At 37.1% G+C, this 25000-nt stretch overlaps 1 protein-coding gene across 4 annotated transcripts in view; it reads right to left on the bottom strand.

Annotated features, from left to right (window-relative positions):
• LOC133651096 (cell adhesion molecule 1-like) overlaps positions 1 to 25000 on the bottom strand; it is a 1249207-nt gene that overhangs the window by 279851 nt on the left and 944356 nt on the right. For all 4 annotated transcript variants that reach the window (XM_062049037.1, XM_062049038.1, XM_062049036.1 and 1 more), the window contains exon 3: positions 23101 to 23247. In XM_062049037.1, the coding sequence (XP_061905021.1) occupies positions 23101 to 23247 (147 nt within the window). The remainder of the gene's footprint in view (positions 1 to 23100; positions 23248 to 25000) is intronic.

The following is a 25000-nucleotide window of genomic DNA, read 5'->3' as shown; positions in this document are numbered from 1 at the left end:
ATATATATATATATATATATATATATATATATATATATATATATATATATATATATATATATATATATATATATATATATATATATATATATATATATATATATATATATATATATATATATATATAAATAAATGTCAGGTATAAAAGATCTTTGTATAGCCTTTTTGTGGTAGCTCCCAAAAATAGCAATGTGCTGGTGTTATATAAAAGGGTCTCAGTCAAGCCCTTTTGTGGTAGAAAACAAACTAAAACAAGAGGGCTCCTCTTCCATAGAGGATCTTTGACTAGTGTTTTTTTTCTTAGCAAATTCCTAAAAACAGCAGTGCATTTCTGGTATAGAGGATCTTTGTATAGCCTTTTTGTGGTAGATCCCCAAAACAGCAGTGTGCTCCTGTTTTATAAAGGATCTCAGTTGAGCATTGTTGTGGTAGAAAACCTTTTCAAACAGCAGAGGACTCCTCTTCTGTAGAGGATCTTTGACTGGTGGTTTTTCTTAGCAGGTTCCTAAAAAGAGCAATGCGCTCCTGTTACATAAAGGATCTCAGTCAGGCACTTTTGTGGTCGAAAACAAGCTAAAACAAGAGGGCTCCTTTCCATAGAGGATCTTTGACTAGTGTTTTTCTTAGCAGGTTACTAAAAACGGCTTTTCTGGTATAGAGGATCTTTTGTATAACCTTTTTGTGGTACATCCCCAAAACAGCAATGTGCTCCTGCTGTATAAAGGATCTTGGTCAAGCACTTTTGTGGTAGAAAACAAGCTAAAACAAGAGGGTTCCTTTTCCATAGAGGATCTTTGACTAGTGTTTTTTCTTAGCAGGTTCCTAAAAACAGCATTTCTGGTATAGAGGATCTTTGACACATATATATATATATATATATATTATATATATATATATATATATATATTATATAAAAAAAGGTTATACAAAAGATCCTCTATACCAGAAATGCTGTTTTTAGGAACCTGCTAAGAAAAACACTAGTCAAAGATCCTCTATAGTGGAGGAACCCTCTTGATTCAGCTTGTTTTCTACCACAAATGTGCTTAACCAAGATCCTTTATATAACAGGAGCGCATTGCTGTTTTTGGGAGCTACCACATAAAGGCTATACAAAGATCCTCTATACCAGAAAAGCACTGCTGTTGGAAGCTGCTAAGACCAAACCACTAGTCAAAGATCCTTTTTAAACGTCGTGTATTTGTATTTACGACCCCGTGAGTCGCACACAAGCAGCTTCCCGTCTTGCGCGAGGGGAACATTTGACACGTTTATTGTCGGCGGTCTTCGCTTCAAGAGCGTCGCCGTCGTCAAAATGGCTTCAGAGGCGCCAGAGGAGAACGCCAACGCGTCAGCCGGGCGAGTCAAGGCGGGATGAAGGTGATGTAACGGCAAACAGGCCGCATCAAACATCAAAGCCAATAAAACAGCAATAATGGAGCGCTTGTTTGAACGTGGATCCTTTCATCCTCAACCTTGTTTGCCGGCTGACCTGACCGAGTGACACGGCGTGGTCATCATGAAAGGCCGTCCGTCTGACAAAGTCAGCCCTGACTGACAGCCGCGCTCGCTGCCCGGCACAAAGCACCCGTCAGAACGGGAATAAGTGAAGCGAGGACCTCTAATAAAGCTAAAAAAAACCCCGATTAAGTTGGCACCTTGTGTCAATCGTAGATACAAACAGAATACACTGATTTGCAAATCCTTTTCGACCTGTATTCAATTGACAGTGTGTAAAGGATATCACCACATGGGCTCGAAAAAACACTTCAGAAAAGCACTGTCAGTAACTAGTTTGTCGCTACATCTGTAAGTGCAAGTTGAAACTCTACTATGCAAAGCGAACGCCGTTTATCAACAACACCCAGAAACGCCGCCGGCTTCGCTGGGCCCGAGCTCATCTAAGACGGACTGATGCAAAGTAGAAATGTTTCCACATTTCAAAATGTTTTTGGAAAATGTGGACGTCGTGTCCTCCGGACCAAAGAGGCAAAGAACCATCCGGATTGTTCTAGGCCAGGGGTCGGCAACCCGCGGCTCCGGAGCCGCTTGTGGCTCCTTGACCACTCTGATGCGGCTCAGCTACATACATGCCGACCCCCCCCAAAATAATCCTATTTACGCTCTAATTACTAAATGAAGGGCGTGCCCTAATTGCACTGCAGTAATTGTCCTCTATAGCATTTACATACAGCGTGCCAGTCCAGCCACATGTTGCATGTTGTTATTACTTGCACACACAGGAGACAGCAAAGCATACTTACTCATCAGCCACACAGCTTACACTGACGGTAGCCGTATCAACCAACTTTAACATTGTTACGTTACAAATATGCGCCACACTGTGAACCCACACCAAAAAAGAATGAAAAACACATTTCTGGAGAACATCCCACCGTAACACAACATAAACACAACACAACCAATACCCAGAATCCCATGCAGCCCTAACTCTTCCGGTCTACATTATACACCCCGCTACCACCAAATCCCCCCACACATCAACCCCCCCCCCCCCCCCCCCTCTCCGTGCGTTGGTTGAGCGGAAGAGTTAGTGCTGCATGGGATTCTGGGTATTGGTACCGTCAGTGTAAGATGTGTGGCTGCTGAGGTAGTACGCCTTGCTGTCACTTACGTGAGCAAGCTGAAATTGCATTCTACGTGATATTCGGGAGTCTCCCGGGAAAAATGAGAGGGCAAGTATGACGCTATCAAGTGCCATACATTCAAAACTAGCAACTAGCGCCAATTCTCCCGGGAAAAATGAGAGGGCAAGTATGACGCTATCAAGCGCCATTCACTCAAAACTAGCGCCAATTATTCAAAACTCGCGGGCTGCACTAACATCAAATGTCCACATTTAAGTGCGTGCCGGTGCGTGTGTCAGAGACCCCTGGTTAACATAGCACAAAGCATTTAAGCTCTGTATGCGGTGTTTTTCATTTTAAATTTAAAAATTTTTTTTGTGGCTCCCATTACTTTCTTTTATTTGTGAAACTTGCCAAAATGGCTCTTTGAGTGGTAAAGGTTGCCGACCCCTGTTCTAGGCGCAAAGTTGAAAAGCCAGCATCTGTGATGGTATGGGGGTGTATTAGTGCACAAGACATGGGTAACTTACACATCTGTGAAGGCGCCATTAATGCTGAAAGGTACATACAGGTTTTGGAGCAACATGTGTTGCCATCCGAGCAACGTTATCATGGACGCCCCTGCTTATTTCAGCAAGACAATGCCAAGCCAGGTGTTACAACAACGTGGCTTCATAGTAAAAATAGTAAAAAATGTATCCTGTAAAGTGTAAAGCGTCTTTGAGTGCTCTGAAAAGCGCTATACCAAATAAAATGTATTATTATTATTATTATTATTATTATTATTATTATTATTATTATTATTATTATTATAAAAAGAGTGCGGGTACTAGACTGGCCTGCCTGTAGTCCAGACCTGTCTCCCATTGAAAATGTGTGGCGCATTATGAAGCCTAAAATACCACAAGGGAGACCCCCGGACTGTTGAACAACTTAAGCTGTACATCAAGCAAGAATGGGAAAGAATTCCACCTGAAAATAAATAAACTTCCACCATTTTACTGCCGTTTTACTGCCGTGTTACAGGCACCGTTTGGAAACAATAGGGTATGTAAATAAACATCTACAAAATATTTCTGTGTAAACAAACTAATTTTCACAACATATATATCTGCGGCTAATATATGGAATTTAGCGGGTGACGCCTATAGTCCGGAAAATACGGTAATGAACTTAAATGCTAACATAAAACGTTACAGTAAAATAACTTCCACCATTTTACTGCCGTTTTACTCCCGCGTTACAGGCACCGTTTGGAAACAAAAGGGTATGTAAATAAACATCTACAAAATATTTTTGGTGTAAACAAAGTAATTTTCACAACGTATATATCTGCGGCTAATATATGGAATTTAGTGAGTACTTCCGATACCCCGGTGCGTTCTATAGTCCGGAACATACGGTAATGAACTAAAATGCTAACATAAAACGTTACAGTAAAATAACTTCCACCGTTTTACTGCCGTTTTACTGCCGCGTTACAGGCACCGATTGGAACCAATAGGGTATGTAAATAAACATCTACGGAATATTTCGGTGTAAACAACAAATTTTCAGAACGTATATATATCTGTGGCTAATATATGGAATTTAGCGGGTGCTGCCTATATCCCGGTGCGCTCTATAGTCCGGAAAATACGGTAATGAACTAAAATGCTAACATAAAACATTACAGTAAAATAACTTCCACCATTTTACCGCCGTTTTACAGGCACCGTTTGGAAACAATAGGGTATGTAAATAAACATCTACAAAATATTTCTGTGTAAACAAACTAATTTTCACAATGTATATATCTGCGGCTAATATATGGAATTTAGTGAGTACTTCCGATACCCCGGTGCGTTCTATAGTCCGGAAAATACGGTAATGAACTAAAATGCTAACATAAAACGTTACAGTAAAATAACTTCCACCGTTTTACTGCCGTTTTACTGCCGCGTTACAGGCACCGTTTGGAAACAATAGGGTATGTAAATAAACATCTACGATATATTTCGGTGTAAACCACTAATTTTTACAACGTATATATCTGTGGCTAATATATGGAATTTAGCGGGTGCCGCCTATATCCCGGTGCGCTCTATATTCTGGAAAATACGGTAATGAACTAAAATGCTAACATAAAACGTTACAGTAAAATAACTTCCACCATTTTACTGCCGTTTTACAGGCACCGTTTGGAAACAATAGGATATGTAAATAAACAACTACAAAATATTTTTGGTGTAAACAAAGTAATTTTCACAAAGTATATATCTGCGGCTAATATATGGAATTTAGTGAGTACTTCCGATACCCCGGTGCGTTCTATAGTCCGGAACATACAGTAATGAACTAAAATGCTAACATAAAACGTTACAGTAAAATAACTTCCACCGTTTTACTGCCGTTTTACTGCCGCGTTACAGGCACCGATTGGAACCAATAGGGTATGTAAATAAACATCTACGAAATATTTCGGTGTAAACAACACATTTTCAGAACGTATATATATCTGTGGCTAATATATGGAATTTAGCGGGTGCTGCCTATATCCAGGTGCTCTCTATAGTCCGGAAAATACGGTAATGAACTAAAATGCTAACATAAACGTTACAGTAAAATAACTTCCACCATTTTACTGGCATTTTACTGCCGTTTTATTGCCGTTTTACTCCCGCGTTACAGGCACCGTTTGGAAACAAAAGGGTATGTAAATAAACATCTACAAAATATTTTTGGTGTAAACAAAGTAATTTTCACAAAGTATATATCTGCGGCTAATATATGGAATTTAGTGAGTGCTGCCTATATCCCGGTGCGCTCTATAATCCGGAAAATACGGTAATGAACTAAAATGCTAGCATAAAACGTTACAGTCGCATGGTGATGCATAGTGGCACTTTCCACCATTTTACTGCCAATTTACTCCCGCGTTACAGGCACCGTTTGGAACCAATAGTGTATGTAAATAAATATCTACAAAACATTTGTGTGTAAACAACTATTTTTCACAACGTATATATACATATATATATATACATACATACATACATACATACATATATATATATATATATATATATATATATATATATATATATATATATATATATATATATATATATATATATAAATATATACATACACACACACACACACACACACACACACACACACACACACACGTATATATATATATATATATATATATATATATATATATATATATATATATATATATATATATATATATATATATATATATATATATATATATATATATATATATATATATATATATATATATATATATATATATATATATATATATATATATATATATATATAATCTGCGGCTAATATATGGAATTTAGTGAGTGGCGCCTATATCCCGGTGCGCTCTATAGTCCGGAAAATACGGTAATGAACTAAAATGCTAACATAAAACGTTACAATAAAATAACTTCCACCATTTTACTGCCGTTTTACTGCCGTGTTACAGGCACCGTTTGGAAACAATAGGGTATGTAAATAAACATCTACAAAATATTTCTGTGTAAACAAACTAATTTTCACAACATATATATCTGCGGCTAATATATGGAATTTAGCGGGTGACGCCTATAGTCCGGAAAATACGGTAATGAACTTAAATACTAACATAAAACGTTACAGTAAAATAACTTCCACCATTTTACTGCCGTTTTACTCCCGCGTTACAGGCACCGTTTGGAAACAAAAGGGTATGTAAATAAACATCTACAAAATATTTTTGCTGTAAACAAAGTAATTTTCACATCGTATATATCTGCGGCTAATATATGGAATTTAGTGAGTACTTCCGATATCCCGGTGCGTTCTATAGTCCGGAACATACGGTAATGAACTAAAATGCTAACATAAAACGTTACAGTAAAAAAACTTCCACCGTTTTACTGCCGTTTTACTGCCGCGTTACAGGCACCGTTTGGAAACAATAGGGTATGTAAATAAACATCTACGAAATATTTCGGTGTAAACAACTAATTTTTACAACGTATATATCTGCGGCTAATATATGGAATTTAGTGGGTACTTCCGATACCCGGGAAGTAATGAACGGTAATGAACTAAAATGCTAACATAAAACGTTACAGTAAAATAACTTACACCGTTTTACTGCCGCGTTACAGGCACCGTTTGGAAACAATAGGGTATGTAAATAAACATCTACAAAATATTTCTGTGTAAACAAACACATTTTCACAACGTATATATCTGTGGCTAATATATGGAATTTAGCGGGTGCCGCCTATAGTCTGGAACATACAGTAATGAACTAAAATGCTAACATAAAACGTTACAGTGAAATAACTTCAACCTTTTTACTGCCGTTTTACTGCCGCGTTACAGGCACCGTTTGGAACCGATAGGGTATGTAAATAAACATCTACAAAATATTTCTGTGTAAGCAAACTCATTTTCACAATGCATATATTAGTGGCTAATATATGGAATTTAGTGGGTGCTGCCTATACCCCGGTGCGCTCTATAGTCTGGAAAATACGGTAACAAACTAAAATACTTGCATAAAACGTTACAGTCGCATCCTAATGCAGAATGGCGCTTTCCACCATTTTTAGCAGACTGCATTGCAAAATGATCACCCCACCCCTCTTCCCCTTACCCGGGATCCACCCAGTATTGGGGCCATATGACTCGCTTCTTTACTGTACATAATCTTTTCATTCGAGGGAAGCTACATCCCCTCGTTCTTCACTCTTTGACCATTAAAATTCCCCGCTCGCTGACCCCGGAGGCAAAAAAACCCCCCCAAAAAACGGGACACAGCCATTAAAACTTGACGGAAACATTTGGTCCTTGCCAATCAGATTTAATCCATCCGACAAAAGGCGTTCCTCCCCAAATCTCCTAATCCTCTTATGTGTCACTTCTAAATGAGCACGAGTGGAATAAACACACACAAAAAAAGAAAGGCTGGCAAAAAAAAAAATAAAATAGAAAGAAGTCCCCAAAGTGAGGAGTGGGGTCAAAGATATCCAAGGACATGCTGATGGTCTCCCAGCAGGTTGGGACGCGGCGGTGACGTGAAAGGTGAACGCCAGGCGGACATTTCTATTACTGATGTGTCACCGCGGCGCGCATCACTCCTCTTTCGGAGGATGTGGGACTTTTCAAAAAAACTAGGGCGACCTTTAGTCCTGTGCTATTTATCGCCCCCCCCGTCTTCTCTTAATAGCGGCGAGGAAGGGCGCAGAGGGCGGCTGGGAAAAGTGTTCTGATAAGGAGACGTCTGCCCAAACTGGTGAAGACTCAAACTCGCTTGATGTGATGTTGCCGTTTTTTCGTTTTTGGGAGCGTGTTTTTCTTCTGTGTACTCAGCACAAACAGTAAAATCTGCTTATTTTTTTAAATTGATTTTTTAACGCAATTGTAGCGTTTTTTTCCGGGTCATCAGCATGAGACTACTGAGCTAAAAGCCTGGCGTCCGTCACACAATATGCAAGCCACGCTAGTCGTCATGAGAGTGCTTTTAAATGGACTTCGGTTTGATCACAACATTTTTTTTTTTTTTTTTTTTTAAAAGGTCCGGTTAGGAAACGTTCAGTTTCGGTTGATTTTGGCAAATATCGGATTATATCAGCTTGCATCTAAAATCTTCGATATAAGCGTTTTGATACAAGCAGACCTGTGTCCTCTAATACAGCGGTCCCCAACCACCAGGCCGCGGCCCGGTACCGGTCCGTGGATCGATTGGTACCGGGCCGCACAAGAAATAAAAAAATAAATAAAAATAAATAAATACAAATAAAATTATTATTATTTTTTTTAAATTAACTCAACATAAAAAACACAAGATACAATTAGTGCACCAACCCAAAAAACCTCCCTCCCCCATTTACACTCATTCACACAAAAGGGTTGTTTCTTTCTGTTATTAATATTTCTGGTTCCTACATTATATATCAATATAGATCAATACAGTCTGCAGGGATACAGTCCGTAAGCACACATGATTGTATTTCTTTATGACAGAAAAAAAAATAAAAAAATTTGCTCGTGGGACAAATTTTCAAGCGTTGACCGGTCCGCAGCTACAAAAAGGTTGGGGACCACTGCTCTAATAAGCACACACGGTTGGTCTTTCCTTCTATTTTTAGTCAAATATTTAACAAAAAGGTAAACATGGCAGGCTATAGGCTACTAAGAGCTAGCAGCTACACAAGCACACAATAGCACACAAGCTAGATAGACGTAATAATAATAATTGAACAACATTGCAGTCTAAAACAGCACATTTGTCAATATAAACAATCAAATATTTATAGTTGTATATTACTTACATATACAAAATCTCCAAGGCAGAAGTGTATTAGAAAGTACCCAGTAACAAATGTGTCCGCATCATTTAATTTAATGTATTAGTCTGGCAACGGCAGAAACTAAATACCACTCCACTTCCACTTGAAGACAACGTACGTTCATTGCAGACGGTCAATAAGAAATAGGTTGCTGTTGCGTTGTCCCGGGTCACCAGCATGAGAGGCGAGCACGCCGACTACCGAGCTAAAAGCCTGGCGTCCGTCACACAATGCAAACCACGCTGGGTTTATGAATAGTCGTAATAAGAGTGGTTTTAAATGGACTTCGGTTTGATCATGGAAAAATGTTTTAAAAAAGGTCGGTTAGGAAACTTTCGGTTTCGGTTGATTTTGGCTGCCCCCGGTGGAGCAAAGCGGTAGTGTTTTGCGAGAATGAAGACCACATTTCCCATGAGGACTAGCGCATGTAGTGTCAAACTGACATGATGTAGTGAAGTGAATTATGTTTATATAGCGCTTTTCTCTAGTGACTCAAAGCGCTTTACATAGTGAAACCCAATATCTAAGTTACATTTAAACCAGTGTGGGTGACACTGGGAGCAGGTGGGTAAAGTGTCTTGCCCAAGGACACAACGGCAGAGACGAGGATGGCGGGAATCGAACCTGGAACCCTCAAGTTGCTGGCACGGCCACTCTACCAACTGAGCTATGCCGCCCCAATGTAATATTGGCACACATATTAGGTCTCTAAGTATATGGGATCCATAATTTAAATTAGTTTTAACTATTAAATGAACCTAAAATATGACTTATTTTATTTTTGTGGAAAATATTGGACACGGTGTGTTGTCAAGCTTATGAGATGTGACGCAAGTGTAAGCCACTGTGACACTATTGTTCATTTTTTAAATGTTTTTATTGTATTTTTTATAAATGGCTGTGATGATAATGTTATTGAGGGATTTCTAATCACTGCTGGATTCTTATTAATATTGATACTGTTGATATTATTCATTTGTGTTTGACTACTTTTGGATTGTTTTGTGTCATGTTTGTGTGTCTTCTCAATTGCTCTGTTGATTGATATTCTGAATGTTGCTCATTTGGTTTCGGAATTCTATTATGGTATTGTGTATTTTGTTGGTCTGATTAATAAAAACAGTGAAATGAAAAAGTCTTCACAATAACGCCAAGACAGTATCAAACAAAAACTTGGCGAGTGTCGTTTCTCTCTGGCACTTTAGCCTTGGCCAGATCTGAAAATAAACTGCATTTCCCAGAATCCTCTGCTGTGCAGCGCGGGACCGGCGAGGTGGAACGCCGTAAGCAGGAAGTGAAGTGTGTTCGTAGTTGGCGAGAGGAATAGTTTTTGTGTGGACATTTCCTGAAAGTGTCATCAAAAAGCGCTTTGAGTACCTTGAAGGTAGAAAAGCACTATACAAGTACAACCCATTTATCATTTATTTATAACATCCATCCATAACTGTTTTGAGTCACGTTGCGGACTAACAAACCCTGGCAAAGGCTTATATAACCATTTTTGGCGGAGGTAAGAAAGTCTGCGTTACATGATTAAAAAGTTACATTGCCAGTTAACTTTTCTAAAAAAAACACTAAAAAAAACCCCAACAATTTCCAAGCTGATTTATATAACGTCCACTGTAGAGCAGTGGTCCCCAACCTTTTTGTAACTGCGGACCGGTCAACGCTCGAAAATTTGTCCCACAGAGTAGGGGGTGGGGGAATTAATTTTTTTTTGTCTTTTTTTTTTTGTCATTAAAAAATACAATCATGTGTGCTTACAGACTGTATCCCTGCAGACTGTATTGATATATAATGTAGGAACCACAATATTAATAACAGAAAGAAACAACCCTTTTGTGTGAATAAGTGTGAATGAGTGTTTTATGTTGATTTAAGTTTAAAAAAATAAAAAAAATAAAATAAAAAAATAATTAAATTTCTTGTGCGGCCCGGTACCAATCGATCCACGGACCGGTACCGGGTCACGAACCGGTGGTTGGGGACCACTACTGTAGAGGACACTGCTTGTCAGAAAGTAAAAGTTGACATCAAGTGGACATCATCACTGGATGTTTACATTTTATTTTTTCAAATATTTGCTTGAAACTACAGATTACTGGCCTGTTCCCAAGATTCAGAAGACTAAAGAGGCAACGTGCAAGTAAATACATATTTAATGTCACGATAAAGACAAACAAAACCGTTTAGAAGGGCACTGAAGCGTAGGAGGCTATGCAAAAAACTAAACTAAAACTGACAGTTTGCAAAACAATAAAACAGAATGCAAAACTCACGGCAGGAGGAAAGCGTGTCCGCATGAACGACGACACATCCTAAACTAAGTCCCGACAAAGAACGGTGGCTCACACTCAACTTAAATGGAACTGATTGCTAACAGAAAGCAGGTGCGTGGATCAGTGCTCAGAGAAAGACGTGTGAAGCGGTCACGAAAACACACCAACACAACAGGAAGTGCCACCAAAAGAAGGGCGCAGGACAGGAAGCAACACCAAACACAGGAGAAATCCCAACAAAACGCAACCTGGTGTAACCGGCCGTTACAAATTCTTTGCACTTAAAAAAAAAATCACGTTTGTAGTGAAGTGAATTCATTAACTCATATTATGTTTTGCTTATGGTGAAGGTTTATATTCACCTTGGAGAATTAAGTAAACAGCGGTGTTGCAGTTTGAGCACATAATAAGATAAGGCCCCTTAGTTTTGACATTTGCAGGTGGATTGGATCACTTCTCGTGGGAAAGAGGCCCTAATTGGGGATTCGGAATGCAAAAGTGATAGCCCTATCCTTGAGAAGAGACTACATGCCTAGCTAAACGCCAACATTTAAGTTATGACTTAAAGCAGTTGTGTTCCACACAAACATCTCCTTTTATGGTCAGGGTGTGCTGTCCTGACTTAGCACACACACCCAGAGACAGAAAGGAGAAATATAAAAACTGATGGTTTGGCTTCTCCAAGTTAGGAGTGCCTAATTTTTCGGACCTGACCTCCTCCAGGAACTGCAGCCCTGTATAATGACGTTTGCTTGGTTCAGTAAAGCCTCGTCATGTCTTTCATAACGATTGTGAACGATTCCAAAAAAAGTGCAGTTCCCCTTTAATGTATCATAATAAAGCCAATAATGACCATTTTTGCGGTCCCCTTTATTTTGAAAAATATTTAAATAAGATGGTTGAGCAAACGCCGCTTATCAACATGGCCGCTGAAATAAAGCTGACAGTGGAGGTCGAATGACAGAAAAGTGAAGATAAGTGATGTACACAGTAGTTTGTGTCAATAAACCTCTTTTTTTGGTTTACATTCTGCTTTATCGCCGCCGCGTCGGTGCGAGAGAGCGCCTAAGTGGCCGCAATCAGTTGTGATCTGCGGGACGCCGCTACGTTTTGAGAGGAGCACATCGGAGTTTTATTGCGGGCTGTCAAGAGGGGGGCGGGGCTAATCGCCTGCTTACCGCCGAGCGGCCGCTCCCGTGCAGCCATTAAAGGCAATTTTGCAAATCCTCAAGTCCCCTCGCCGGGGATTTTGCGCTTCTCTCCTTATTTTCTTTGCCGCTTGCGCTCCCGACGGCAAACAGTAGTTTCAGGTTGCATCAACATTGTCATTTATTTGTTGATGTAGATCACAGGTGTCAAAGTCAAGGCCCGCGGGCCACATTCGGCCCGCGAATGAATTATTCGGGATGATATTTGATTGGTTTTAGAACCGGCCCGCAGGCCACAGCCGCCTGCTGCTGTTTTGCATACTCCATCAGTTTTGGTGCTGGGAATTTTCAAAATGAGCAGGTTATGTTATGTGTGATCATGTGTGTTGACTTTTATGTTAGTTGCATTTTTTTTTTTGCACCATGACTAGGGAAGGTTGTTTGGATGGTGTCATATAAGTGAATGCTGTATTATCATTTTAAATTAGTTTCAATGATTATTGATCTGATTTACTCACATTGTCCGCAACTTGGCAGCTATTTAGATGCATCTTTTTTTTGCACCTTGACTAGGGAAGGTTGTTTGGATGGTGTCATATAAGTAAATGCTGTATTATAATTTTGAACTAGTTTCAAAGATTACTGATCTGATTTACTAACATTGTCCGCAACATGGCAGCTATTTATATGCATCTTTTTTTTTGCACCATGACTAGGGAAGATTGTTTGGATGGTGTCATATAAGTGAATGCTGTATTATCATTTTAAATTAGTTTCAATGATTATTGATCTGATTTACTCACATTGTCCGCAACTTGGCAGCTATTTAGTTGCATCTTTTTTTTTTGCACCATGACTAGGGATGGTTGTTTGGATGGTGTCATATAAGTAAATGCTGTAATATAATTTTGAAGAAGTTTCAAGGATTATTGATCTGATTTACTCACATTTTCCACAACATGGCAGCTATTTAGATGCATCTTTTTTTTTTGCACCATGACTAGGGAAGGTTGTTTGGATGGTGTCATATAAGTAAATGCTGTATTATCATTTTGAAGTAGTTTCAAGGATTATTGATCTGGTTTACTCACATTGTCCACAAGATGGCAGCTATTTAGATGCATCTTTTTTTTTGCACCATGACTAGGGAAGGTTGTTTGGATGGTGTCATATAAGTAAATGCTGTATTATCGTTTTGAAGTAGTTTCAAGGATTATTGATCTGATGTACTCACATTGTCCACAACATGGCAGCTATTTAGATGCATCTTCTTTTTTTTGCACCATGACTAGGGAAGGTTGTTTGGATGGTGTCATATAAGTAAATGCTGTATTATCATTTTGAAGTAGTTTCAAGGATTATTGATCTGATTTACTCACATTGTCCACCACAGGGCAGCTATTTAGATGCATCTTTTTTTTTTGCACCATGACTAGGGAAGGTTGTTTGGATGGTGTCATATAAGTAAATGCTGTATTATCATTTTGAAGTAGTTTCGAGGATTATTGATCTGATTTACTCACATTGTCCACCACAGGGCAGCTATTTAGATGCATCTTTTTTTTTGCACCATGACTAGGGAAGGTTGTTTGGATGGTGTCATATAAGTAATGATTTACTCACATTGTCCGCAACTTGGCAGCTATTTAGTTGCATCTTTTTTTTTTTAACATGACTAGGGAAGGTTGTTTGGATAATGTCATATAAGTAAATGCTGTATTATCATTTTGAAGTAGTTTCAAGGATTATTGATCTGATTTACTCACATTGTCCACAACATGGCAGCTATTTAGATGCATCTTTTTTTTTGCACCATGACTAGGGAAGGTTGTTTGGATAGTGTCATATAAGTAAATGCTGTATTATCATTTTGAAGTAGTTTCAAGGATTATTGATCTGGTTTACTCACATTGTCCACAAGATGGCAGCTATTTAGATGCATCTTTTTTTTTTGCACCATGACTAGGGAAGGTTGTTTTGATGGTGTCATATAAGTAAATGCTGTATTATCATTATGAAGTAGTTTCAAGGATTTTTGATCTGATTTACTCACATTGTCCGCAACTTGGCAGCTATTTAGATGCATCTTTTTTTTTTTGCACCATGACTAGGGAAGGTTGTTTGGATGGTGTCATATAAGTAAATGTTGTATTATCATTTTGAAGTACTTTCAAGGATTATTTATCTGATTTACTCACATTGTCCACAACATGGCAGCTATTTTAGTTGCATCTTTTTTTTTTGCACCGTGACTAGGGAAGGTTGTTTGGATGGTGTCATATAAGTAAATGCTGTATTATCATTTTGAAGTAGTTTCAAGGATTATTGATCTGATTTACTCACATTGTCCACCACAGGGCAGCTATTTAGATGCATCTTTTTTTTTTGCACCATGACTAGGGAAGGTTGTTTGGATGGTGTCATATAAGTAAATGCTGTATTATCGTTTTGAAGTAGTTTCAATGATTATTGATCTGATTTACTCACATTGTCCGCAACTTGGCAGCTATTTAGATGCATCTTTTTTTTGTTGCACCATGACTAGGGAAGGTTGTTTGGATGGTGTCATATAAGTAAATGCTGTATTATCATTTTGAAGTAGTTTCAAGGATTATTTATCTGATTTACTCACATTGTCCACAACATGGCAGCTATTTTAGTTGCATCTTTTTTTTTTGCACCATGACTAGGGAAGGTTGTTTGGATGGTGTCATATAAGTAAATGCTGTATTATCATTTTGAAGTAGTTTCAAGGATTATTGATCTGATTTACTCACATTGTCCACCACAGGGCAGCTATTTAGATGCATCTTTTTTTTTTTGCACCTTGAGTAGGGAAGGTTGTTTGGATGGTGTCATATAAGTAAATGCTGTATTATCATTTTGAAGTAGTTTCAAGGATTATTGATCTGATGTACTCACATTGTCCACAACATGGCAGCTATTTAGATGCATCTTCTTTTTTTTTGCACCATGACTAGGGAAGGTTGTTTGGATGGTGTCATATAAGTAAATGCTGTATTATCATTTTGAAGTAGTTTCAAGGATTATTGATCTGATTTACTCACATTGTCCACCACAGGGCAGCTATTTAGATGCATCTTTTTTTTTTGCACCATGACTAGGGAAGGTTGTTTGGATGGTGTCATATAAGTAAATGCTGTATTATCATTTTGAAGTAGTTTCAAGGATTATTGATCTGATTTACTCACATTGTCCACAACATGGCAGCTATTTAGATGCATCTTTTTTTTTGCACCATGACTAGGGAAGGTTGTTTGGATAGTGTCATATAAGTAAATGCTGTATTATCATTTTGAAGTAGTTTCAAGGATTATTGATCTGGTTTACTCACATTGTCCACAAGATGGCAGCTATTTAGATGCATCTTTTTTTTTGCACCATGACTAGGGAAGGTTGTTTTGATGGTGTCATATAAGTAAATGCTGTATTATCATTATGAAGTAGTTTCAAGGATTTTTGATCTGATTTACTCACATTGTCCACAACATGGCAGCTATTTTAGTTGCATCTTTTTTTTTTTGCACCATGACTAGGGAAGGTTGTTTGGATGGTGTCATATAAGTAAATGCTGTATTATCATTTTGAAGTAGTTTCAAGGATTATTGATCTGATTTACTCACATTGTCCACCACAGGGCAGCTATTTAGATGCATCTTTTTTTTTGCACCATGATTAGGGAAGGTTGTTTGGATGGTGTCATATAAGTAAATGCTGTATTATCGTTTTGAAGTAGTTTCAATGATTATTGATCTGATTTACTCACATTGTCCGCAACTTGGCAGCTATTTAGTTGCATCTTTTTTTTTTGCACCATGACAAGGGAAGGTTGTTTGGATGGTGTCATATAAGTAAATGCTGTATTATCGTTTTGAAGTAGTTTCAAGGATTATTGATCTGATTTACTCACATTGTCCGCAACATGGCAGCTATTTAGTTGCATCTTTTTTTTTTGTTGCACCATGACAAGGGAAGGTTGTTTGGATGGTGTCATCTAAGTGAATGCTGTATTATCATTTTGAAGTAGTTTCAAGGATTATTGATCTGATTTACTCACATTGTCCACAACATGGCAGCTATTTAGATGCATCTTTTTTTTTGCACCATGACCAGGGAAGGTTGTTTTGATGGTGTCATTTAAGTAAATGCTGTATTATCATTTTGAAGTAGTTTCAAGGATTATTGATCTGATTTACTCACATTGTCCGCAACTTGGCAGCTATTGAGTTGCATCTTTTTTTTTTTTCGCACCATGACTAGGGATGGTTGTTTGGATGGTGTCATATAAGTAAATGCTGTAATATCATTTTGAAGAAGTTTCAAGGATTATTGATCTGATTTACTCACATTTTCCACAACATGGCAGCTATTTAGATGCATCTTTTTTTTTTTGCACCATGACTAGGGAAGGTTGTTTGGTTGGTGTCATATAAGTAAATGCTGTATTATCATTTTGAAGTAGTTTCAAGGATTATTGATCTGATTTACTCACATTGTCCACAACATGGCAGCTATTTATATGCATCTTTTTTTTTTGCACCATGACAAGGGATGGTTGTTTGGATGGTGTCATATAAGTAAATGCTGTATTATCATTTTGAAGTAGTTTCAAGGATTATTGATCTGATTTACTCACATTGTCCACAACATGGCAGCTATTTAGATGCATCTTTTTTTATTTGCACCATGACTAGGGAAAGTTGTTTGGATGGTGTCATATAAGTAAATGCTGTATTATCATTTTGAAGTGGTTTCAAGGTTATTGATCTGATTTACTCACATTGTCCACAACATGGCAGCTATTTAGATGCATCTTTTTTTTTTGCACCATGACTAGGGAATATTGTTTGGATGGTGTCGTATAAGTAAATGCTGTATTATTGTTTTGAAGTAGTTTCAAGGATTATTGATCTGATTTACTCACATTGTCCACAACATGGCAGCTATTTAGATGCATCTTTTTTTTCTTGCACCATTACTAGGGAAGGTTGTTTGGATGGTGTCATATAAGTAAATGCTGTATTATCATTTTGAATTAGTTTCAATGATTATTGATCTGATTTACTCACAGTGTCCACAACATGGCAGCTATTTTGTTGCATTTTTTTTGCACCATGACTAGGGAAGGTTGTTTGGATGGTGTCATATAAGTAAATGCTGTATTATCATTTTGAAGTAGTTTCAAGGATTATTGATCTGATGTACTCACATTGTCCACAACATGGCAGCTATTTAGATGCATCTTCTTTTTTTTTTGCACCATGACTAGGGAAGGTTGTTTGGATGGTGTCATATAAGTAAATGCTGTATTATCATTTTGAAGTAGTTTCAAGGATTATTGATCTGATTTACTCACATTGTCCACAACATGGCAGCTATTTAGATGCATCTTTTTTTTCTTGCACCATGACTAAGGAAGGTTGTTTGGATGGTGTCATATAAGTAAATGCTGTATTATCATTTTGAATTAGTTTCAATGATTATTGATCTGATTTACTCAGTGTCCACAACATGGCAGCTATTTCGTTGCATTTTGGATGGTGGCAAAAAAGTAAATGCTGTATTATTATTTTAAAGTAGTTTCAGGGATTACTGATCTGATTTACTCACATTGTCCACAAGATGGCAGCAAGTATATAGCATTCAGAAACCATCTGGTATTTAAGATTATTTAGAAAGCACTCCATGGTGCGATGCGGCCAAGTTTGGACACCCCCGATGATTATCTTGTTAGCGAGCTTGTTTCGGTGCTCCTGATTGTCTCCACGTTCTGCAACATAGTGCGGCGTTTAGGCAAGAGGAACATCGAGCACATGCGGCTGAGGCGAGTGTTCAACAAATTTTGTTTGGATCTGTTTGTTTTTTTTATATTCCATTGCAAAAGGCGTAAGTGATGTTTTGATGCCAACTCTCCGCGTTTCTGCGGACATTTCACGCGTCCGTACAGAGAGAATCCCTCGCAAAATAAAAATATTCACTCCGTGAACCACTTTATCCTCATGGATAAGTGTGGAGATAGAGTTTTGTATTTTTCCCATCATGCACTCCATTGGATTTAAATGGGTGTAATTTAGAAATGTTTGATGGTGTTTGGATGTTTTTTATATTATCCACAAAGTTTAGTGAGCAGGTAGTGTTATGTGTGACCATGTGTGTTGACTTTTATGTTAGTTGCATTTTTTATTTTTTTTTGCATCATGACGAGGGACGTTGTTTGGATGGTGTCATATAAGTAAATGCTGTATTAATATTTTAAAATTGTCTCAAGGATTTTTGATCTGATTTACTCACATTGTCCACAAGATGGCAGCAAATATGTAGCATTCAGAAACCGTCTGGTTTTTAAGATTATTTAGAAAGCCCTCCATGGTGCGAGGCGAGGCAAATTTTGCTTGGATCGTATTTTTTTTAAATATTCCATTACAATACGCGGAAGTGATGTTTTGATGCGAAAATAAATGTTTCAAAAAGCGGACATTTCACGCGCCCGTACAGAGAGAATCTCTTGCAAAATAAAGATGTTCGCTTCGTGAACCACTTTATCCTCATGGATAAGTGTGGAGATAGTGTTTTGCATTTTTCCCATCATGCACTCCAATGGGTGTAATTTAGAAATGTGGATGTTTTTATAATATCCACAAAGTTCAGTGAGCGGGTAGTGTTATGCGTGACTTTTATGTTAGTTGCATTTAATTATTTGTTTTTGCATCATGACAAGGGAAGGTTGTTTGGATGGTGTCATACAAGTAAATGCTGTATTAATATTTTGAAGTTGTTTCAAGGATTTTTGATCTGATTTACTCACATTGTCCACAAGATGGCAGGTATTTAGTTGCATTTTTGTTTTGCAGCATGACTAGGGAAGGTTGTTTGGATGGTGTCATACAAGTAAATGCTGTATTGTTATTTTGAAGTAGTCTCAATGATTATTCTTCTGATTTACTCACATTGTCCACAAGATGGCAGCAAATATATAGCATTCAGAAACAGTCTGGTTTTTAAGATTATTTAGAAAGCCCACCATGGTGCGATGCGAGGCGAGTGTTCAACAAATTTAGTTTGGATCGTTTTTTGTTTTTTTATATTCCATTACAATACGCGGAAGTGATATTTTGATGCAAAAATAAATGTTTCGAAACGCGAACTTTCCGCGTTTCTGCAGACATCTCACGCGCCCGTACAGAGAGAATCTCTTGCAAAATAAAGATGTTCGCTCCGTGAACCACTTTATCCTCATAAAGTTGATGTGCTGTGACGACCTCCTTAAAGTTTTGTAATAAAACTGAAATATCAAGCAGTTAAAATGCGCCAAACATGGATAAGTGTGGAGGGAGCGTTTTGCATTTTTCCCATCATGCACACTAATGGATTTAAATGGGTGAAATTTCAAAATTTTTTGATGGTGTTTGGATGTTTTTTTTAAAATAATATCCGCAAAGTTCAGTGAGCAGGTTGTATTCTGTGTAACCATGTGTGGTGATTTTTATGTTAGTTGCATATTTTTTAGGGAAAGTTGTTTGGATTGGGTCTCAAGGATTTTTGACCTGATTTACTCACATTGCCCACAAGATGGCAGATATTTAGTTGCATTTTTGTTTTGCAGCATGACTAGGGAAGGTTGTTTGGATGGTGTCATACAAGTAAATGCTATATTATTATTTTGAAGTAGTTTCAAGGATTATTGATCTGAATTACGCACATCGTCCACAAGATGGAGGCTATTTAGTTGCATTTGTTTTGCACCATGACTAGGGAAGGTTGTTTGGATGGTGTCATATACTGTAAGTAAATGCTGTATAATTAGTTTGAAGTAGTTTTAAGGATTATTGGTCCGATTTACTCACATTGTCCACAAGATAGCAGCTATTTAGTTGCATTTTTTTTTTTTTTGCACTATGACTAGGGAAGGTTGTTTGGATGGTGTCATATAAGTAAATGCTGTATTAATATTTTCAAGCAGTTTCAAGGATTATTGATCTGATTTACTCACATTGTCCACAAGATAGCAGCTATTTAGTTGCTTTTTTTTTTTTTGCACTATGACTAGGGAAGGTTGTTTGGATGGTGTCATATAAGTAAATGCTGTATTAACATTTTCAAGTAGTTTCAAGGATTATTGATCTGATTTACTCACATTGTCCACAAGATAGCAGCTATTTAGTTGCATTTTTTTGTTGCACTATGACTAGGGAAGGTTGTTTGGATGGTGTCATATAAGTAAATGCTGTATTAACATTTTCAAGTAGTTTCAAGGATTATTGATCTGATTTACTCACATTGTCCACAAGATAGCAGCTATTTAGTTGCATTTTTTTTTTTTTGCACTATGACTAGGGAAGGTTGTTTGGATGGTGTCATATAAGTAAATGCTGTATTAACATTTTCAAGTAGTTTCAAGGATTATTGATCTGATTTACTCACATTGTCCACAAGATAGCAGCTATTTAGTTGCATTTTTTTTTTGTACTATGACTAGGGAAGGTTGTTTGGATGGTGTCTTATAAGTAAATGATGTATTAATATTTTCAAGTAGTTTCAAGGATTATTGATCTGATTTACTCACATTGTCCACAAGATGGCAGCAAATATATAGCATTCAGAAACCGTCTGGTTTTTAAGATTATTTAGAAAGCACTCCATGGTGCGAGGCGAGGCAAATTTTGCTTGGATCGTAATTTAAAAAAAATATTCCATTACAATACGCGGAAGTGATGTTTTGATGCGAAAATAAATGTTTCAAAACGCGGACTTTCCGCGTCTCTGTGGACATTTCACGCGCCCGTACAGAGAGAATCTCTCGCAAACTAAAGATGTTCGCTCTGTGAACCACTTTATCCTCATGGATAAGTGTGGAGATAGTGTTTTGCATTTTTCCCATCATGCACTCCAATGGATTTAAATGGGTGTAATTTAGAAATGTTGATGTTTTTTATAATATCCACAAAGTTCAGTGGGCAGGTAGTGTTATGTGTGACCATGTGTGTTGACTTTTATGTTAGTTGCATTTTTTTATTTTTTTATTTTTTGCATCATGACCAGGGAAGGTTCTTTGGATGGTGTTATATAAGTAAATGCTGCATTAATATTTTGAAGTAGTTTCAAGGATTATTGATCTGATTTACTCACACCGTCCACAATATGGCAGGTATTTAGTCACATCTTTTTTTGCACCATGACTAGGGAAGGTTGTTTGGATTGGGTCATATAAGTGAATGCTGTAATATTATTTGGAAGTAGTTTCAAGGATTATTGATCTGATTTACTCACATTGTCGACAAGATGGAAGCTATTTAGTCGCATTTTTTTTTTGCACCATGACTAGGGAAAGTTGTTTGGACGGTGTCATATACTGTAAGCAGTGAAGTGAAGTGAATTATATTTATATAGCGCTTTTCTCTAGTGACTCAAAGTGCTTTACTTTGTGAAACCTAATATCTAAGTTACATTTAAACCTGTGTGGGTGGCACTGGCAGCAGGTGGGTAAAGTGTCTTGCCCAAGGACACAACGGCAGTGATTAGGGAGGCGGAAGCGGGGATCGAACCTGGAACCCTCAAGTTGCTGGCACGGACGCTCTACCAACCGAGCTATATAAATGCTGTGTAATTAATTTGAAGTAGTTTTAAGGATTATTGATCTGATTTACTCACATTGTCCACAAGATGGCAGGTATTTAGTTGAGTTTATTTTGCAGCATTACTAGGGAAGGTTGTTTGGATGGTGTCATATAAGTAAATGCTGTATTAATATTTTCAAGTAGTTTCAAGGATTATTGATATGATTTACTCACATTGTCCACAAGATGGCAGCAAATATATAGCATTCAGAAACCGTCTGGTTTTTAAGATTATTTAGAAAGCACTCCATGGTGCGGTGCGAGGCGAGTGTTCAACAAATTTTGTTTGGATCGTTTTTTGTTTTTTTTTATATTCCGTTACAATACATGGAAGTGATGTTTTGATGCGAAAATACATATTTCAAAACGCGGACTTTCCGCGTTTCTGCGGACATTTCACGCGCCCGTACAGAGAGAATCTCTTGCAAAATAAAGATGTTGTTCCGTGAACCACTTTACCCTCATAAAGTTGATGTGCTGTTATGATCTGTTAACTGCAATGCCTTAAAAAAAAAAAAAAAAAAATCAGAAAAAGGGAGAGGCCAGCGAGTTTGGCGTGTCAAGCTGATCAGCGCTAACAAGAGCGCCCTGACACCCTAATTGGGCGGGATAAGAATAAACAGAACAGGTCATTAAATGTTTAGGGGATATGAGCTGGCTCCTATTACAAGACGACGAGCCGGAACAGAAACTTGTTTGGAGGATTGCATTAACCTCATTTTGTGTTAATCCCGCCGCCGACATGTGGGTCAAACTTATTGCAAGTGAAAGCAACACGAGAGCATATTAATTAACAACTTAACTGCTGCCTTGCCTGCACATCGTGTACGTGTGTGTGCTTTCTTTCACCCCCAGCTCCACTACATTTAAGGCCACCTCATGTCCTACTTCCATCGCGGCGCATAACACCGACTCATAATTGGAAGAGTGAATGCAAAAGCAGCTGATTGAAGTTTGTTTATTTTCCCAGTCTTGCGACTCAAATTGCCTTTTTTTGTCTTTCCTGTCGTGTAATTAAAACCCAGATGAGAGTCGGCTGCCACGATAAGAAACAAAAAACAAACAAAAAAAAAGACAAAACAGTGTTTTGTGGCGCTACTTACGCCTCATGTCTCGGAAGTAGATGGTCTGTCTGTTGGGGTTGAGCAGCTGGATGACCGAGTCGTCGTTGTCCTTCACCCGGCAGCTGATGATGGCCATCTCGCCCTCCACCACCGACACGTTGTCCGTCACCAGGTTCTGGCTCACCACTGTGCACGAGACAAAACCATAACACGACGGGTTCAGTACTGGCGGCGTTCAAGGACGTCGAAGTGCGGATCAATTGGTTACAAAAGTTAAATTACGGGTGTATAAACCACATCTTGCAGGCTGCACTTGAACATAATGTATCAACTGGTTGCCAATGAAAGTAACTTAACCATTAATCATACTTCTTTGATTCCTCAGCACAGCATTTAGTTACATGACACAAGCCAAACAACCTTCCCTAGTCATGGTGCAGAAAAAAATTCAACCAGCACAAAAATTCAACAAACATGGCCCCACATAACACAACCTGCTCATTAAAGTTTGCGGATATTATTTAAAAAAAAAAAACAACAACGCCCGATCAACGTAGAAAAACAATTAATTACACCCATTCATGGCAAGGGATGATGGGAAAAATGCAAAAAACTCTTACCCATGTTTGGCACATTTTATCTGCTTGATATTTCTGACTGATACAAAAACTTTAAGAATGTTGTCACAGAAGTAAACAAGGCAGGAGTTGAACTTTCACATACTCTTAATAACCAATTGTAATTATTATTAATTATTATAATTGGTTATTAAAAGTATATTGCCATTATTTATATGTATATGTTTATATATATATATATATATATATATATATATATATATATATATATATATATATATATATATATATATATATATATATATATTTTTTTTTTTTCCATCCATCCATTTCCTACCGCTTACTATTTATTTTTTCATTTGATAGGGAAATCATAATACAGGTACTGAAAAACAGACACTTTTTTCCCTGGCCCCCCTCCAAAAAAAAGAAAAATACCAAAAATACAAAAAAATACAAAAAAAAATACAAAAAATAAAAACCCTTTCCCCCCACGTGTAGGTTCAAAGTTTATTACTTATTATAACGTATGAGTGAAAAAAACTCTTTCCCTCTCCCTCCCTCTCCCTATGTACATATACACATATATCTGTATATGTATATACTGTACATATACACGTATATAGACATATAAATACACACACACATATATATATATACACAGTACTTATACATTACTTATACGTTTTGATATTTTTTAATACTTTTTGATACTTTATATACTGTATATATACTGTATATATACATACATATATATATGTATATATATATATACACATATATATACATATATACACACATACATATATATATACATACATACATACATATATATATATATACACAAATATATATATATACATACATACATACATATGTATATATATATATATATGTATATACATATGTATGTATGTATATCTATATATATACATACATATGTATATATATATATATATATACATATGTATATATATATATATATATATATATATATATATATATATATATATATATATATATATATATATATATATATATATATATATATATATATATATATATATATATACACACACATACATATGTATACACACATAATGTATATATACACACATTACTTATACTTTTGGATACTTTTCAAAATAAAGGGGACCACAAAAATGGGCATTATTGGCTTTATTTTACCACAAAATCTTACAATACATTAAACATATTTTTTAAATTGCAAACAAAGAACAATTTTGTCATTAAATAAAATAGTGAACATACTAGACAACTTGTCTTTTAGTAGTAAGTAAACACACGGGTCACAAAGGCTCCTAATTTGGCTGCTGACGTACGCAGTAACATATCGGGTC

This window comes from Entelurus aequoreus, linkage group LG05 (genome assembly GCF_033978785.1).
Source record: "Entelurus aequoreus isolate RoL-2023_Sb linkage group LG05, RoL_Eaeq_v1.1, whole genome shotgun sequence".
Taxonomy (NCBI): Eukaryota; Metazoa; Chordata; class Actinopteri; order Syngnathiformes; family Syngnathidae; genus Entelurus; species Entelurus aequoreus.
This window is presented reverse-complemented; position numbering and strand designations above follow the sequence as displayed.